This window comes from Babylonia areolata, chromosome 25, assembly GCF_041734735.1.
Source record: "Babylonia areolata isolate BAREFJ2019XMU chromosome 25, ASM4173473v1, whole genome shotgun sequence".
In the NCBI taxonomy this organism is placed as follows: Eukaryota; Metazoa; Mollusca; class Gastropoda; order Neogastropoda; family Buccinidae; genus Babylonia; species Babylonia areolata.
The window spans coordinates 16264988-16282468 of record NC_134900.1 but is presented as its reverse complement, the minus strand read 5'-3'; the positions used below and the strand labels follow the sequence as shown (position 1 = coordinate 16282468).

General features: G+C 37.3%; 1 protein-coding gene across 3 annotated transcripts in view; it reads left to right on the top strand.

Annotated features, from left to right (window-relative positions):
- Positions 1-17481, top strand: part of LOC143299410 (protein DENND6B-like) — a 44791-nt gene that overhangs the window by 2206 nt on the left and 25104 nt on the right. For 2 of the 3 annotated variants that reach the window (XM_076612594.1, XM_076612592.1), the window contains exons 2-11: positions 2539-2577; positions 4032-4074; positions 4796-4905; positions 5472-5552; positions 6800-6905; positions 7579-7658; positions 10485-10547; positions 14876-14931; positions 16089-16149; positions 16885-16946. In XM_076612594.1, the coding sequence (XP_076468709.1) occupies positions 2539-2577; positions 4032-4074; positions 4796-4905; positions 5472-5552; positions 6800-6905; positions 7579-7658; positions 10485-10547; positions 14876-14931; positions 16089-16149; positions 16885-16946 (701 nt within the window). The remainder of the gene's footprint in view (positions 1-2538; positions 2578-4031; positions 4075-4795; positions 4906-5471; positions 5553-6799; positions 6906-7578; positions 7659-10484; positions 10548-14875; positions 14932-16088; positions 16150-16884; positions 16947-17481) is intronic. The other variant, XM_076612593.1, reaches the window with a different exon arrangement.

Here is a 17481-nt window from a genome sequence, read left to right as displayed (position 1 = left end):
AGGTCGAATGCCAGACAGAGGTCATCAAGGGGGTGTGGCTTTTGGGAAGGGTGTACTCGCATTTCAATACAGACTGTAGGAAATCAAGAACCGCCAATGCCCCTCGATTTTCACGAAACGCAGGGTTGAACTTGCATTGGACGTGAAACACATGCTTTTTGTTTTTAATGGGGGTTTTTTCCGCTGAATCAGATGGCTGACTTGTTTGAAGAGGTGACAAGCCAGATGCACAGCAGACATTTTAATCGGCCCTGCGTGCAACTTCAAGAGAGTGAATGTCATCAAAGAACTTCTCCCTTTCACTTGAAAATGCTTTTTGCTGTCAAAAAGCTTGTGAGCTCAGTTTCTGAGAACGTGATTGAACTTTTACGTTGTCTTTACCCAGCTTTGTTAGGACAGTAATTTACTTACATGTCTGCACGAGCTGTGATTTGTTTAAAATTATAAACTTATAGCCTGTTTTAATTTCTTCTACAGGTATAATCTGACAGTAGGCATGCTATTTCTAGCAGTATTTTGTTTCTTTTCTTTACAGATGTCATTATGTAGAGGTGGAATTTGGAAATATACTTTTTTGTTGTACAAAAATTATTACCTTGACTTTACATGCCTGAACATTTATCTACAACCTAATTTGGTTATCAACCTAATTGGGGGAAAAAAGCCCAGAAGCATAATCTACACTCATTTTCCTTCACAAAAATGTTTACTTTCTTTTTGTATCGCCCATAGCTTTTATGCTAGATTTTTTTGTAATTTATTACCCCCAAATCCTCAAAATTCCCTGGCAAGGGGAGAGCACTTTTGTTTTAAAACAAAATTCTCTGGCACTAAACTGGTTAAAGGGGGAAAAAAAAGTAGTAGGAATGTTTGAACTTTTTCTTTTCCTGAATGGGATATGAGTGGGTATGGAACCTGTCAGTCTGCACTCTAAATTCTCCTTTTCCACACTCTTGTGCCTCAGTCCATCATCCATCTCAAAGTATGATTAAGTATTTGATGAGATTGTAGGACTTGAGTTGGATGGGGAAGTGGGGGGAGGGGCATGGTTCAGGGGAAGGCATATGTGATTGGCTGAAGTTGGAGATTTTTCAAGTTCTGGAGTCAAGAAATGTGCAGACCTGGTAGTGTCAGAACTCCCTTTTTGACCAAATGCATTTTACTCCTTCCTCAGTCAGTGTAAGTGTGTTTCTGTGTATAATGTGTGTGATGAAACATTATATACTTGTATACATGGTGACACAATCAGCTTCCACATGTTTCTTATGAATATATTTTCAACCTTTCTCATTCACTCTGTGAACATGATCAAATAAATACAAGCAAAGTATGCCCTAATTATATAGAAGATGTGTACATTAACCAGATAAGCATTAAACATAGGTCAAGTAATTGGTATATATATATGTCACATCACTCTGCATTTATAATTTTTGAAAATAATTATGCAAAATACTGCACAGGATCATCAGGGATGTAATTAACTACTGAAAAAGTGCTTGCATTTATACAGACTGAATTTATGAACATGCACAAAGGAACTGAGAAAATTGGAAGACTCAATGGTGTCTTTCTGTCTCCTTAACCTGGATCATGCCCAGTGTAACTGATTTTTTTCAATGTTAATTCAGTCACAACATCAATGCATAATATGAATATGCAATACTCTTACTAATCAGTGCTGTGATTTGGTTATGGTTATCTTTGATCAGTATGAACAAATGAAAATCCCACAGATTGTTCATTGGTGTTAAAACAATCATCTTCCTTATGTATAGATCTCTCTCTCTCTCTCTCTCTCTCTCTCTCTCTCTCTCTCTCTCTCTCTCTCACACACACACACACACACACACACACACACACACACACACATACATATGCACAAACTGACAAAGCATCAAATGATAAATGATGCTTGTCATCAGTGTCACATTATGTCACATTCATGTATATGAATGTGTATTGTGTGTGCGTGTGCGTGTGTTTATGTAAGTTTGTGCCTGCCTATGTGTGCGTATGTGTTAGAGTAGCTGTTAGATACACATGTATGTTAAAATGTATGTATGCAGCGTGTGTGTGTGTATGTGCGTGTGTGTGTGTGTGTGTGTGTGTGTGTGTGTGTGTAGTCACATTTTGGTGTGTGTATGTAACATAGATATGATGTTTTATGTTAACAAAAGTGTTTTTGTAAAGCACCTAGAGCAGATTTCTGGATAGTGTGCTATATAAGTATCCATTATTATTATTATTATTATTTATTAAAAAAGAGAATGAATTCTGCTTCTTTATTGGTTCGTGTTTGCTTCTTTTTTTTTTCTTTTTTTATTAAGCCTACACTTGAGCAGATAGGATCGTTTCAGCAGTTCATAAGAATTGAGAATATGATGTCACAGTCACCCTCTACCCCAATCAACCCTCTTTTCACTAACCATAATTATTTGCAAAATAATTTCCAAAAATAACAGAAGATTGAGTTGTTTTCCTGCACTTGTTTTCTATCACTACTCAGCAGTTCCATTTTCCTTTTTCTTTTTTCAGCTCATCTATCCTGGCCACATCAAGCTGTCTGATAAGGAGGTGAGTGAGGAAAACAGACAGATATTATGACTTGGTGATGGTCTGGTTTATCATCAGTTTCCTGCTTGATATCATGTTTGTTGTTGAATTGTCACTTGATCTTGATTAGTAATACATTTGGTGGGAATTGTTTACTGCTCAGCGTGTTCGGTTTTGTAAAGTTGTTTTTATAATCAAGGAGAATGGTGTTCACTTTGTCCCCTGTTTACTCTTTATATGAATGAATGAATCACCTTCTGTATCTCCCTCAGCAAGGAGAAGCATGGAAAGGCAGGGTGAAAAACTGCCACAGATGTAGTGTGTTCATAACTTGACTATGGATGGGTTAGCCAGGATGAAATACTGTGTCCACTCCTTTCAGATAGTTTCAGTTTAGAGATTTTCTGTAAAATAGTGTGTTGCATGTCCATGTTAGATCAAGATCCTGGAAAGAATATTTAGTAGGATACATTCACTGATTCAGATTTACAACTGACAGCAGGATAATGTTATCAGCCTGTGTGTGTTTTTTGTTGTTTTTTTAAAATGCTTTTCCCCTGTCAGTTTCTGTTCGTTTTCAAAGATTATGATTTACATCTTAAACACACTCTATACTTTAGAAAGTTTAGTGATTACTGTCTATTAATTGGGCCACTGTTAGACTGAAATGAATAATAAACAGTGCTTTCATGTGTAAAACAATCATAAAGTCTAATACGCTCTTTTCTCCCTCTCTTATATTCTCTGCTAAGACAGTAAGAAAGGCCTAGAAATCAGAAGGGCCCAGGAAAGAATATAATCAGGAAGCATATACAGTGGAGAAAGAAGTGAGGGGTGTGTGGGGGGGAAGTAGAGGGGAGGGAAAGGGAAGGGGGCCAGTGTTGGCAAGTACCATCTGTATTTCCAGTATGCAACAGCAGGACAGAAACTGCATCTTTGAGCATCCGCAATTAGCAAAACAGGAAGCTCAGCACTCTGGCATGTCGCCCAGAAGAGCTGCACTGTAGGGCATGCAGCCAGTTAGTGTGTATAGCCTGAAATGCCAGTCTGAAAAGACCACACAGGGGTGGAACTTTCTCTGTGTGTGTGTGTGTGTGTGTGCGCATGTATGCGTGATCCTAGTGACATTTTCAAGTGTTGCCTTTTGTTTGCAAGCAATGTGAACCAGGCTAGTCAAACCTTTAGCCAAGCTTGTTTGTCCCCTAGTAACAACAGACCAGACATTCCCCTTCTCCTTTCACACACACACACACATGCACATGCACGCACACACACACACACACACACACACACACACACACAAATACATCTTTTCAGACAAGCCAAATTGTTACATTATTAACAGTCCGGCTTTGATAAAATTGGTTGATTGATAAGAAAAGATGTTGTTTTATATTCATTTCAACCTGTTTAAATATTTTGATAAGATTGAATTAGAAAGCCTCTGTCCTAACTTGTCACTTTTTTCTTTCCAGAAAATGAACATATGCTACCTGTCATTCCCTGACTCAAATTCTGGTAAGTTAACATTTGAAAAAATGAAAGAGGATTATTTAAAGGTGTTGTGACAAACTGGAGACACAGCAGTTTCTAATACATTTTCATCTGCACAACTTTGCATTTAATAGTTATTTTGAACATTGATTCATACCTTACATATTCCTCCAGAATGATATTAGAATCCATATTGAACAAGGTGTTGGGTTCATATTTCATGACTCTTAGGATCAAAGATCCTTGATTTGGGGGGAAAAAAAACTGTTCATTTTGCATGATGTAAATGAACAAGCTCACAAAATTTAGCTCATATAAAAAAAAAGAAGAAAAAAAAGAAGAGCTCATAAGATAAATCATTCTGACAGGTGAATTAAAGGAGGTTGACAAGCACAAGTTATACCTTGAGAAATCATACAGGTTATACCTTTGGAGGTCATAATTATTGTTAAAGGTTTTAAAGGTATAATGGTGACTAAATATTAACCTCTTCAGTGCCGGGCATTATTTTGGCTTGTGCTTTCTGTTTGCCAGGCAGCTTTTTAGTTGCAGAGACTGATGATTAAACAATCATAGCACGCTAATTACTGCAAGAAATTATGCATAACCCTATGTTTCTGGAAGCAAAGTGAACAGACTGTCAATTTCTGATAGTTTGAAGCTTATTCAACACACTGTTTAGTTAGAAATGCATGTGATCAGAATGCACAGGTGCCTGACTGTTTGTGGTGTTTGTTTGCTTCAGGGTGCATGGGGGACACCCAGTTTCACTTCCGTATACGACAGTGCCCAGGTAGGAAGCCAGCTGTGAAGGCACACAACTCCTACAACAGAGACTGCCCTGTGTCGTTACAGGTAGGTTGACATCAGTTATCATGTGACTATGTGAAACTTTTTTCTTTCCAAGTTTTTTTCACAAAAGCGAGAAACAGATTCTTGAGGAATGGCAGTAACATTTGCTAGTGAAGTCCGTTGTGTTCTGCATAGCAATTTGAAGCTTGCTGTTGAAATGGTGTGTCCTTAATGACAATAATGATTTTATTTATAATGAATAATAATGATAATGACAGTATAATAATGATGATGGCAATAATGATGATGATGATAATAAAAATGTTTATATTGAACTTAATCTGGTCCAGAGACAAACCAAAGTACTTTAATGCTTTCATTTATACAATTCATAGCACTGATTTAGAGGGACGAAAGACAGTACTTAAAAAATAGATGTGAATAGAAAGCTAGAGAAACAGTAGACTTGAAAGAGGGAAGTGAGGGCAGAGCTATGCTGGAAAGAGGTAGGTTAAAGGCCAAGCTGAGTGCAAAGATTTGACCAAGTGAAAGAGGGAGCTTGTCCCAAATGTAAGGCTCTGACCTTAATTTTTTGTTTGGGTATGATTTGCGATTGTGTGTGCTTGCAGAGTGAGACAGCATTCTACTACGGATTTGTGTACTTCCGACAGACCAAAGACAGAGCCATCAGAAGAGGATACTTTCAGAAGGTGCCTGTATTTGTATCATGATGACCATAAAAGAAAATAACCATTCGAGGCTGCTTTTTTGTTTGTTTGTTTGTTATGATTATCTATGTTTTGCATGTCTTCCATCCTCTAAGATGATAACCTTTAATTGTTTGTTATGATTATCTATGTTTTGCATGTCTTCCATCCTCTAAGATGATAACCTTTAATTGTTTGTTATGATTATCTATGTTTTGCATGTCTTCCATCCTCTAAGATCTTAACCTTTAATTGTTTGTTATGATTATCAATGTTTTGCATGTCTTCCATCCTCTAAGACGATAACCTTTAATTGTTTGTTATGATTATCAATGTTTTGCATGTCTTCCATCCTCTAAGATGATAACCTTTAATTGTTTGTTATGATTATCAATGTTTTGCATATCTTCCATCCTCTAAGATGTTAACCTTTAATTGTTATGCTTATCAATGTTTTGCATATCTTCCATCCTCTGAGATGATAACCTTTAATTGCTTGTTATGATTATCAATGTTTTGCATATCTTCCATCCTCTAAGACAATAACCTTTAATTGTTTGTTATGATTATCAATATTTTGCATATCTTCCATCCTCTAAGATGATAACCTTTAAGAAAAAAATTAAATAATAATAATAATCATAATCTTACTTCTTAGCCTTTCATTGTCTTTTGCATTCATAGGTTGCAACTCTTCTTTTTGTTTGTTTGTTGTTGTTTTTGTATGAGTGGATTTTTACATACATGGTCTGTATCTGTCTCTCTCTCTTTCTGTCTGTCTCTCTTTCACTCTCACTCTCTCTCTTGACATATTTAACAGACTGATGGCAAGCACAAAGCAACAATGTATTTCTTTAAAGAGCAGAAGTTGCTCACTTGTCTTTGTTTGATACATTGTGCAAGCAAGGGAATTTGATTTCAACCAAAGAAGAAAACTGTTAAAGAAAGGTCAGTTTGTAGGGCATTTTTCCCAGACTGTCGCTGTGGAACCAGTGGATGATTGTTTATAGGTTAGAGATGGGAGGAGGAGAACTACATATATTTGTGTGTGTGTGTGCGTGTGCTGTGTGTGTATATGTGTTTGTGTGTGTGTGATTATATTTTAATGTACATACTTTTCTTAACTTACTCATGACTTACCCAGCTCTTAGCTTATTTTAATTTTATTTTAATGATTGCACGTGTCAAACATTGATTTGTTTTACCCGTGTATGGAAAATAGGTCAGTCTTAAGTGTTGCTGTGTTGCAGTCAGTAGTGCTGATCACCAAGCTGCCCTTTGTGGCCCTCTTCTCCCAACTCGTCAGTATTGTGGCTCCAGAGTATTTTGACAATGGGGAGCCCAGCTTGGAAGCAGGTATTGTAAGATGCGCTATGCAGTATTGATTCTTCATGAATATGTGCTATATATGGTATCGGTATATTTTGAATATTGGTCCATAAAGAGTAATTTTGCTGAAAGTTTACACAATGAAATCATCCATGATTTTTGTCACATAATCAATAAACAACAAGAACAATCAAACAAAGGGGCCTTGAAAGTTGAACACAGAAGGAGTCTATACTAAGAAGAAAACATTTGTAAACAAACATCAGCCATTTAGTAAGCTCATGTTTCAAATCCAAGACAAAAAGTGCTTGTTAATAAAACTGATAATTATAGATATTTTTTACAAAAATGGTTACAGATAATCTATATTTTTACAAAGTTGTTTTGACAGGTATATGAGGTTAGATAATAGATGTTTTGAATCCAAGCATTGTTTGGTGGATTGAGGGCTACATGTTTATTTCCTTAGTAAGCATGTGTGCAGTGTATACCTTTCCATTCCTGAGCATCTCCATCCCATGCTTGTAGGTATGCAAAAAAACACACAAAAAAACAAGCAAAATTCCAAACAAACATGCATATTTGAAAATAAAAGTAGCAGGCAAAAATAAACAAACAAAAACAAAAAAATTCTAAAACAAATATGCATGTTTTAAATCAAAAGTAACTAACACAACATGTGAAAAAAATCTGGTTTCAGCCTGTCATGACATTGATCAGTGGCCATGTCCTGTGCCAGGCGACACCCTGAATTTGCCAATCATGGGTACCGTCATACAGGTAAGTGCTTGTGGGGTGCACCAGGTGTGCTTTTGCATGAATCTGTGAACAGAACAGTCACACTGTTATTTTGAATTTGTGTGTGTGTTTCAGACTGTGTGAATGCATGGTGTGTTTGTGTTGCGTGTATGTGTGTGACTCCCTTGTTCACTCGTATGTATGAGTGGGTTTTTACATACTATAACTATTTTCGCCCTGCCAGTATGCGGTCACACTCCATTTTCGGAGATTTCCATGCTGGGTATGTTAATATTTCTGTAAACCACCTGTTGACATGGATTTCAGGATCTTTAACAAGTGAATCAGATCTGCATGCATGTAAACACAAAGGGGATTCAGGTCTGCACATCTGTTGACCTTAGAGATCAGAAAAAGTGTCCACCATTAAGCCACAAGGCAGTGTAACTGGGAATCATGGACCCTAAGATTGAAAGTTCAACACTTGAACCACTCAGCTGTTGTATCCATCTTGTGTGTGTGTGTTTATGTGTGTGAGAGAGAAACTGAAAGACGAGAGAGGAGAGAGTGGACAAATACTGGGTCAGCAAATTCCCATGTAGATGTGTGAGTGTGCGCTGTGCAAAAAAGAGCATTAGCATCTTCGTGTGTGTTTGTTTATGTGTGTAGGGAGATCACTTACATTTTTTCTTGTGCAGTGCCTGTGGGAAATTTTTGGTTGTTTATTTATGTTTTGAATAAACTGAAAAAATTGAAAATGTTTATTTACTTGGATGATGTTTTGTAGAGTCTCTTGGGCTTTGTTTCAGTCTTGCTTTCCTTTGCGCTTGCTTTTGTTCCTGTATCAGTTTTATTTAATCTCTGTTCTTTTTTTAGATGCAGGCATCCACTAAGCACAGTGTGTGTTGTGATATTATTTGTCATTTGTTTCTTTTTCGATAATCAGCCTCATTTAGATTTTGCTTTGTACCTAATTTAAAGATCAGAAACATTTATCTTTTTTTATTTTGTAGAACACAGTTCTTATTGAGTGTGTTATATTTGCATTGAAATGGGTGACGTTGATCAGTGTTAAAAAGTCCGCGTTTGTGCATGTATATGTGTACTCGTTTTTTGTTTGTGTTGGTATGCATTCATGCATGTGAATTTCTTACAACCTTATCTGTCTTTCCAGTTACTTTTCCTTGCTTATTGATAATGTAGCAGTATGAGTATGTAAATATTAAACATAGCTAGAAAATTTCAACACTTTTAACACAGTTTCATTTTCTTACTAAATGTTCATAAAGTTAATGAATTTGAATTAATTGATAATAATGTTATCTAGAGTACTCAGTACTGTGCTGTAGACACTTCTAAATAGTTCTGAATGTTGTTATTTATGAAGTGTTGCATTATCAGTGCATTATCATACAACACCTATCGAGGACAAATTGATTTCAAATTCAGTAGTTACTTTTTGTTTTGATGTTTGAGATTTTCTTTGTGTTACCAATGCATTATCATATGATGTTTGAGATTTTCTTTGCATTTTCAATGCATTATTGACTCACTTGTGTAAACAAAGTGAGTCTGTGTTTTAACTCGGTGTTCGGTTGTCTGTGTGTGTATGTGTGTCTGTCTGTCTGTGTGTCCATGGTAAACTTTAACATTGCCATTTTCTCTGGAAATACTTTGTCCAGCAATACCAACTTTGGCTTAAAAATCATAGGAAAAAAAATCTTTACAGCCATACCAATAAGAGTTTGGAAGGATCCTGAATTAAGCCATGTTTCCTGTATAATTAACGGTTTATTTCGTTGAGGCCATTTCCAGTATTCCAAAAACACCAAATAATCGCATCCCAGTTGCAGTCGCATTGGCTATGCTTAGTGAGTGACGGTGTGACATCAATTTTCTTGTTCGCAATTAAATGGAAAGAAATACAAATTCTGGACAGAACACATACAGTGACACAGACTACATCATCAATGTGTTTACTGCATATGAATCTTTTAAAGTGGATACTCAGTTAACTAGAATGAACAAAAAAGAGAAATTGAATCGACCGTGTTGTACTTTCCTGGTGGGTGTAACTAAACTTGTACATCTATCTGGATCCAGAGAAAAACGGCTAAATGTTGCAGCGTGATTGTTGCGATAGCCACGTCTCCTTTACCACAGACTATAAAGAATTCTTTATTGCCCTTAAAGAATTTTTAAATGCCCAAGATACACCAAAATGATATGACTTAAACAGCATTATCACTTGGAATACCGCAATCGATTTATCACCCTTAAAAAAGCATGCTTAGATATTAATTTTTGAACATCATTTGTGGATATGTAACAGTGCAGTGAGTAAGACAATTTCTTTCTACCCGAACATGCTGGGTTTGAATCTGCTCAGACCTTTTTTTTTTCTTTTTTTTTTTTTAACCCGAAGCTTTATAATAACAAATACAGAACACAGTTTAACAAAAAAATTTTTAAGTGTATCACAAGTGAGTCTTGAAGGCCTTGCCTCTCTTGTCTTACAAATTTTACCAAAGACAAATCAGTATCGAAGACAATAATAAATTTTTGTTTTGATGTTTGAGGTCTTCTTCTTTTTCTTCTTCTTCTTCCTCCTCTTCTCCTTCTTCTTTTTATTCTTCTTCTTTTCTGGTCATTTTTCTTAAACATTGAATGTTGCTTGTGGACTGGTGATAGTTCCTGCAGCGTAATATGAATTTATCCCCTTTTGTTGTGAAGTGGGCTTTTAGTTTTGCTATGTTTTCAGTTTTGAGTGCAGCTTGTTTTTTTTCTTTTTCTTTTTTTTTCTTTCTTTTTTTCCTGTGTTGTGGTGGTGTTGCCCCCGTGGTGGTGTTGGCGTGTTGGGTGATGTAGGTGAGAGTGCCCAATCGCTCTGATAAAGTCACGGGGTCCACACAGGCCAGGATCCAGAGCACGGTGAGCTATCAGCCAGAACGCTGTAAGGCGTCTTCTTGTGGTTCACAGACAGAGACTAACATATCTGCTTGTAGTGCTTGAAGTTTAGACATCTGTTTTTAGTCCAGAAGCTAACACTAGGAACAGTGCTTCAAGTTGAGATACCTGCTTTTAGAGAAACTAACAGTGCTTGAGGTTTACATGTCTGCTTGTAGAGAGACTAACAGTGCTTGAAGTTGAGATATCTGGCTTAGTTTAGAGACTGACAGTGCTAAGCTGAGATACCTACTTTAGTTCAGAGGCTAACAGTGCTTGAAGTTGAAATGTCTACTTGTAGTTCAGAGACTAACGGTACTTGAAGTTGAGATATTTGCTTGTAGTTCAGAGATTAACGGTGTTTGAAGTTGAGATATTTACTTGTAGTTCAGAGACTAACTGTGCTTGAAGTTGAGATATTTGCTTGTAGTTCAGAGATTAACGGTGTTTGAAGTTGAGATATTTACTTGTAGTTCAGAGACTAACTGTGCTTGAAGTTGAGATGTCTACTTGTAGTTCAAAGACTAACAGTGCTTGAGGTTGAGATATTTGCTTGTAGTTCAGAGACTAACAGTGCTTGAAGTTGAGATATTTATCTGAGTTCAGAAACTAACACTAACAGTGCTTGAAGTCGAGATATTTACTTTAATTCAGAGACAGACAGTGCTTGAAGTTGAGATACCTCCTTTAGTTCGGCAGTAGTGCATGAAGTAATGAGTACTCTAGGTTACTGGAACTAATATATGTTAGCTTGCTATCAGTCTAAACACTGTTCAGTGTTTATATGTTAGCTATCAGCCAAAACACTGTTCAATGTTTACCAGTAGCATTGTACTGAAACTGATGTATCCATTTAGCAGCGCTAGAAGGGGGTGTGACTCTGTTACTGACTGGAGGCTCAACCTTTGAAATGAGCCAAAAGAAAAATTTTGTCTTAATATTTTTTAATTGAATTTGAAGTAACACGACCTCTTATAATACTGCAACTAACTTGCTTACTGCTAGTCCTGAAAATAACATGTCAGCTGGTAGTACAGGAACTAACTTACCTTCAGATTTTGCTATAACTGGCTTGCAAGGTATTTCCTAATTTGTACATGTACCAGAACTAACTTGTATATATCTATTGGTAGCACTGGAGCTTCAGTATCCACTGGTAGTACTGGAACTCATACCTCCACTGACAGTACTGGAACTTACATATCCACTGGTAGTACCAGAAATGATATATCCAGTACTGGAACTTATATATATCCACTGGTAGTGCTGGAACTCATATATTATCCACTACTGCTTCGGGAAGTATATCTATTTGAAATACTTGCTGTGCTTTTCCATAACCCGTCAATTAGTGAAACTGGGTTTGAGGAATCTTTTGGGAGAAAGTGCATGAAGAACAGAAAAGAAACTGTGAAAGTCAGTGCATTATGCATCCACATTAACAAGAAAAAGGTACATTTAGACAAATCATTTTGACAGGATAAAGCAAGAAGCAGAGCTCTCCTTTTCAAATGTGCTCTGTACCATTCGGTTATTTTCAAAGCAGTTTTCTGAGCACATGTTTACACAGAGAAATCTCAGGTGATATTGTCATTGTCTCATTGTGTGATACTTCCAGCAGTTACTGTTGTTAGACGTGGCTGTGTCCCTACAGTATTGTCCCTCTGACTCATTCGCTCCTTATGTTTGTAACTGACAAGCTCAAGCAGTCTGTCATGTTCCAGAAGCTGTTAGATTAGTAAAGTAATTACTCACATTGGTATGGTTGATGTCGCCAATTCAGGTTGATGTGTGATGCTCTGCTCTGGGGCTGTTGATTGCTTGTTCATTTCTTTTTGTTTTGTTTGCTTGGGAAGTGAATGGGTTTTCAATGGGGTTTATTTTGCTTGTTTATTGAATAGGTTATGAACAAGACCAACACAGAAAGCAGGTATTCATTATGAATATATTTCTGGTTGAATACCATTCTCAGTTTCTTTTTTAATCAGACTGGAACGTTTACAGTTTAACCTATTTTGGGCCTATTGTAAATTTAATGATTTAACATATTATTGACATCACAACAAGCCTCAGTTCTACACTGCTGGTTGAAAGTTAATGCATAGTCCACACAGAATATGTGGGCAGCCATTTTCATAAGAGATCTTGCTTTAAAATCAAACTTACCACTAGTAAAATTTCTCATTGGAGCAATGCATAGACAAAACACAATTAACGTTTGAGAGGTCAATGATTTTTGCGTTAGAAATTCAGTTTCAGTCATATGATTCATGCTTTAAAGATGATAATTAACTGTCATGATCTTTGTCAAGATATTTTTCAACTAAAGCTGTACTTTATATGACATTTTTTTACATTGTCTACCTGCCTTTGAGTAGATGAAGATTGAATGAAAAATTTCCACTAAAAAAAAGATGGACATTGACGAGGTTTAAAATTGAGTTGATCCAGTTGTTGAAGTCCAGAGTTGGAGGACCCTGTTTGCATTGAGATTTTTAAAAATCTTCTAGACATTATAGATATATCAAATACTGTCCTTTCCAAATTATGTGCCCAGAGACATTGTAAATCTTCTTCTTCTTCTTCTGTGTTTGTGGGATGTAACTCCCATGTTCACTCATACGTACATGAGTGGGCTTTTACGTGTATGACCGTTTTTACACCATGTAGGCAGCCATCTTCCGTTTTCGTGGGTGTGCATGCAGGGTATGTTCTTGTTACCATAACCCACCGAATGCTGACATGGATTACAGGATCTTTAACGTGCGTATTTGATCTTCTGCTTGCGTATACGCACGAAGGGGGTTCAGGCACTAGCTGGTCTGCACATATATTGACCTGGAAGATCAGCAAACTTTCCACTCTTTACCCACCAGGCATCGTTACTGAGATTCGAACCCGAGACCCTGGGATTGAATGTCCAGTGCTTTAACAATTCGGCTATTGTGCCTGTCACATTGTTAATTATGGAGCATCTTTACAAAATTATTAATTACAAGATAAATCAAAAATTGATGTCTTTGAATGTGTGGCTGGCTTGATCATCAGTGAAGTACTGATGCCTGCATTTATACTTCTGTTTTCTTTGTTTGTGGCTTATATATCAGCTGTGGCTTATTTTTGCTTCTTGATTGAATTAAAATCAGTGGGTGATGTTTACAAGCTGATGTGCTGTTTAACCAGAATATTCCAGTGTTGTTTGCCACTTTCCTCTTGTATTCTCTGTTTGCTTTTGTCAGAAGCAACACATAATGGGTTCTTTAACATTTTGTACATATTTTGGAAAATCGTCCTGAAAATATGTATTGTTAAGTTTCCACATAAGAGGATGTCATGTTTATGAAGAGTTAAATCATGATCAAAGCGTATGTGCAGATGCACACAAAAGTAAAGTGAGCAAATTGAGATTAAAGGATGAAATCTGTTGTAAAAAAAAAAAGTTTTCCAATACAGTTGGATGAAATGTACAGTTGTTCTTTTTTTGTGGTTTTTTTTCATGCATTTAATACATGCTGCCTTAGCTTATATGAGCGTGGCATTATTTCCAGTGCACAAATACTCAAGTGGATATGTGTGCAATCGCACACATACAGACACACACACACACACACACAGGCAAAAGAAAAAAGCAAGTTTTTTTTCTTAGTTATAGTAGATCTCATTGCATTCTGAAAAGAATCTTACTGGTAGTGGATCATATTGTATTCTGAAAGGAATGTGAAAGTTTTAATGGGAAGAACTTTCTTTCTGTCTCTCTGTTGTGAAAAAAAGAACTTACAGTATGACATGCCTGTATTTCCTTGCTTTGGTCTTGCTTTCCCTTGTCTTGCAGATGATCTGTTATGGTATATATCTTTTTTGTTTTCAGTTCTTTGCTGTCCCTTTTGTTGTGCATTATAGATTTTCTCTCATGGAAGTCTTCTTACAAATGACTTTATAAAGGATCTTTGTCAGTAAATCTTTTTTATTTTTGCTTGTGCCATAGAAAATTTGTGTGGTATATTCTTTTTGAATACTTTTTTTGCTGGATAGTCTATTTGACGTAAGCGTTTGTGTTCACAAATGTGTGCAGGCTTATGTACATTTGTGCAAGCATGTGTGTGGGAGCACACATGTGCAGGCATGTATACGTGTATGCAAGCATGCGTGTGTGTGTGTGTGTGTGCGCACACTCAAGTGTAAGTGAGTGCAGGAACCTCTCTCTCTCTGTGTTTATTATGAGGCAGAGTTTGTTTTGTTTGTGATATCTCCAAGGAGCAAGAAAAAGAAGTTTAGTGTTTGAAGTGAGTGATGGTATGTGCTGTTTCTTGCAGCATACAATCCCTGCCCACAGCATACTCCCTTCTCTCCATGAAGTGGACATCTACAGGTAAGACTTTTCTTTTCCTTGATACATTGCTGTTTAATGCCAAGGTGTTTCATTTATTCGTTTTTATATTTTGTTTGTTTGTTCTCTGTTCTCTTTTAAATCCAGCCGGTGTGGATAGTTTTTTCTTTTCTTTTTTTCCTGTGGAGTTTTTTTTATTTTGGGGGATGTGTGGGGGGGTTGTCGGGGGTGGGTGTGTGTGTGTGTGGGGGGGGGGGGGGGGGGGGGGGGGGATTCAGGTTGCCTCCTAGCTTCTGTTGCATGTTCATATTGTTTTAACCATCTACCCTTGAAATTGCGCTTAGGTTTACTGCATCATACTGCACATGTGTTGGACACATGCTTATGAGGTTGAGATCTGTGTCCAGTTGTTTGTTTTTTGGGGAGACTGGTTTGATTACACTATAGTTACCAACCATGTTGATGTTCTTAGAGTGTTTTGTGGTTTTTATTGTTTTTGGATATATATATATAGCCTTTGTGGTTTGCTTGGCTATGAACAACATGTGCATGTTTTAAGAGGGAGATTTGTCACTAATACTTTATCCTACATAACATCATTGATTAGTTGTCTTCTTTTTCTTCATTGGTGGGCTGCGACTGTCACGTTGACTCATATACATGTGTGGGCTTTCATTTATATGACTGTTTTCACCCCTGCCTTGTAGTCAGTCACACTCCATTTTTGGAGTGGGGGTTAGGGAGGGGCTGCTGGGGGGGTTGCATGCTGGGTATGTTCTTGTTTCCACAAACCTCCCAACCCTGATATGGATTACGGTATCTTTCATTTATGTATTTGGTCTTCTGCATGGGTATACACACGAAGGGGGTTCGGGCAGTAGCAGGTCTGCACATCTGTGGACTTGGGAGATCGGAAAAACCTCCACCCTTTACCCACCAGGTGTCTTGACTAGGATTCGAACTGAGGACCCTCAGATTAAAAGTCCAATGCTTTGACCACTTGGCTGTTGCGCCTGTCTGATTAGTCTTGAAATTGTATTTTTTGTGAATGGAGTGGCCCTCTGTTTTGACTGCTTGGACTACAGATACAATGATTTTCATCTAGACAAGGTTAGCATGTGTGTGTGCATGCATTTTGAAATTAGACTCATTGAGCGCAATGTGTGTTAATGTTGAGGTGTCTTTGCTTTTGGTTGCAGTGCATTTCAGAGCATTCTACCTCATGTTCAACTGCTGTGGGAACTAGTCCTTTTGGGTGAGGTAAGCACATACTTGAAGAATAAACTTTATTTTTGATTATTTTTTGCATGTGTGTGTGTGTGTGTGTGTGTGTGTGTGTGTGTGTGTTAAAGAAATAGATGGGTATTGAAATACCACAATATATTTAATAAACGATGAATTCTATGTACAGAAAAATACAACAGAGAAATACAGAGTTCGCATGTATGCTGTGCATTGAGATCACAGACTCACACAAACTGAAACATATCTCAACAAACACACTGGGAATATGAAACATTCGCCAGGACAGATCTTAAACAGGTTCACAAGGTGTTATCAGTATGCAAGCTTTCTGCATAATTTCTGCTTTGCACTTTTGCCCAGTTCTTCTTTTCTCCCTTTTTGATTTTCTTTTTTTTTTTTTTTTTTGTCTGTTTATTTATTTATTCATTTAAATTTTCATGAGTTGGCTTTACAGATGTGGGTGTAGTGTGAATAACTGATGGTTCCTTGAAGAAACTAAGCAAAGTTAGAATATCTATTTTTTAAAGGATGTGTTTGTCAACGTGTTAGCTCCATTTCACATACAGAAGTGATTGGATGAATGTTAGTGTGAATGAGGGTCTGTGTTTGTGTGTTGGTGTGTTTGTGTGTGTGTGTGTGCAATAAATTGTTAATCTGACTATGAATAGATAATGATATATATGCCTACCTGTGTGGCTTCATACAGTGAAGGTGTTGTGTGTGTAAAAGTGTACCTGTTGGTTGTTGCAGCCTATTGTAGTCATGGCAGCATCACCGTCAGTCACCTGTGCCTGTGTTCAAGCCCTAGTCAAGTGAGTTTATACCGGACTTCACACTCGGTCTTCTCTGTCTCTGACCAAGGTCTTGTCACATGAAGGTATGGGCGTATTAACCCATTGAACCCTGGGGAGTTTACAGCTTCTGAAAACTTTCATGCCATGTTGACAAATGATAATGACGGGCGCAATAGCCGAGTGGTTAAAGCGTTGGACTGTCAGTCTGAGGGTCCCGGGTTCGAATCATGGTGACGGCGCCTGGTGGGTAAAGGGTGGAGATTTTTCCGATCTCTCAGGTCAACATATGTGCAGACCTGCTAGTGCCTGAACCCCCTTCGTGTGTATATGCAAGCAGAAGATCAAATACGCACGTTAAAGATCCTGTAATCCATGTCAGCGTTCGGTGGGTTATGGAAACAAGAACATACCCAGCATTCACCCCCGAAAACGGAGTATGGCTGCCTACATGGCGGGGTAAAAATGGTCATACACGTAAAAGCCCACTTGTGTGCATACGAGTGAACGCAGAAGAAGAAGAAGAAGAAGACAAATGATACTGATCATAATAATG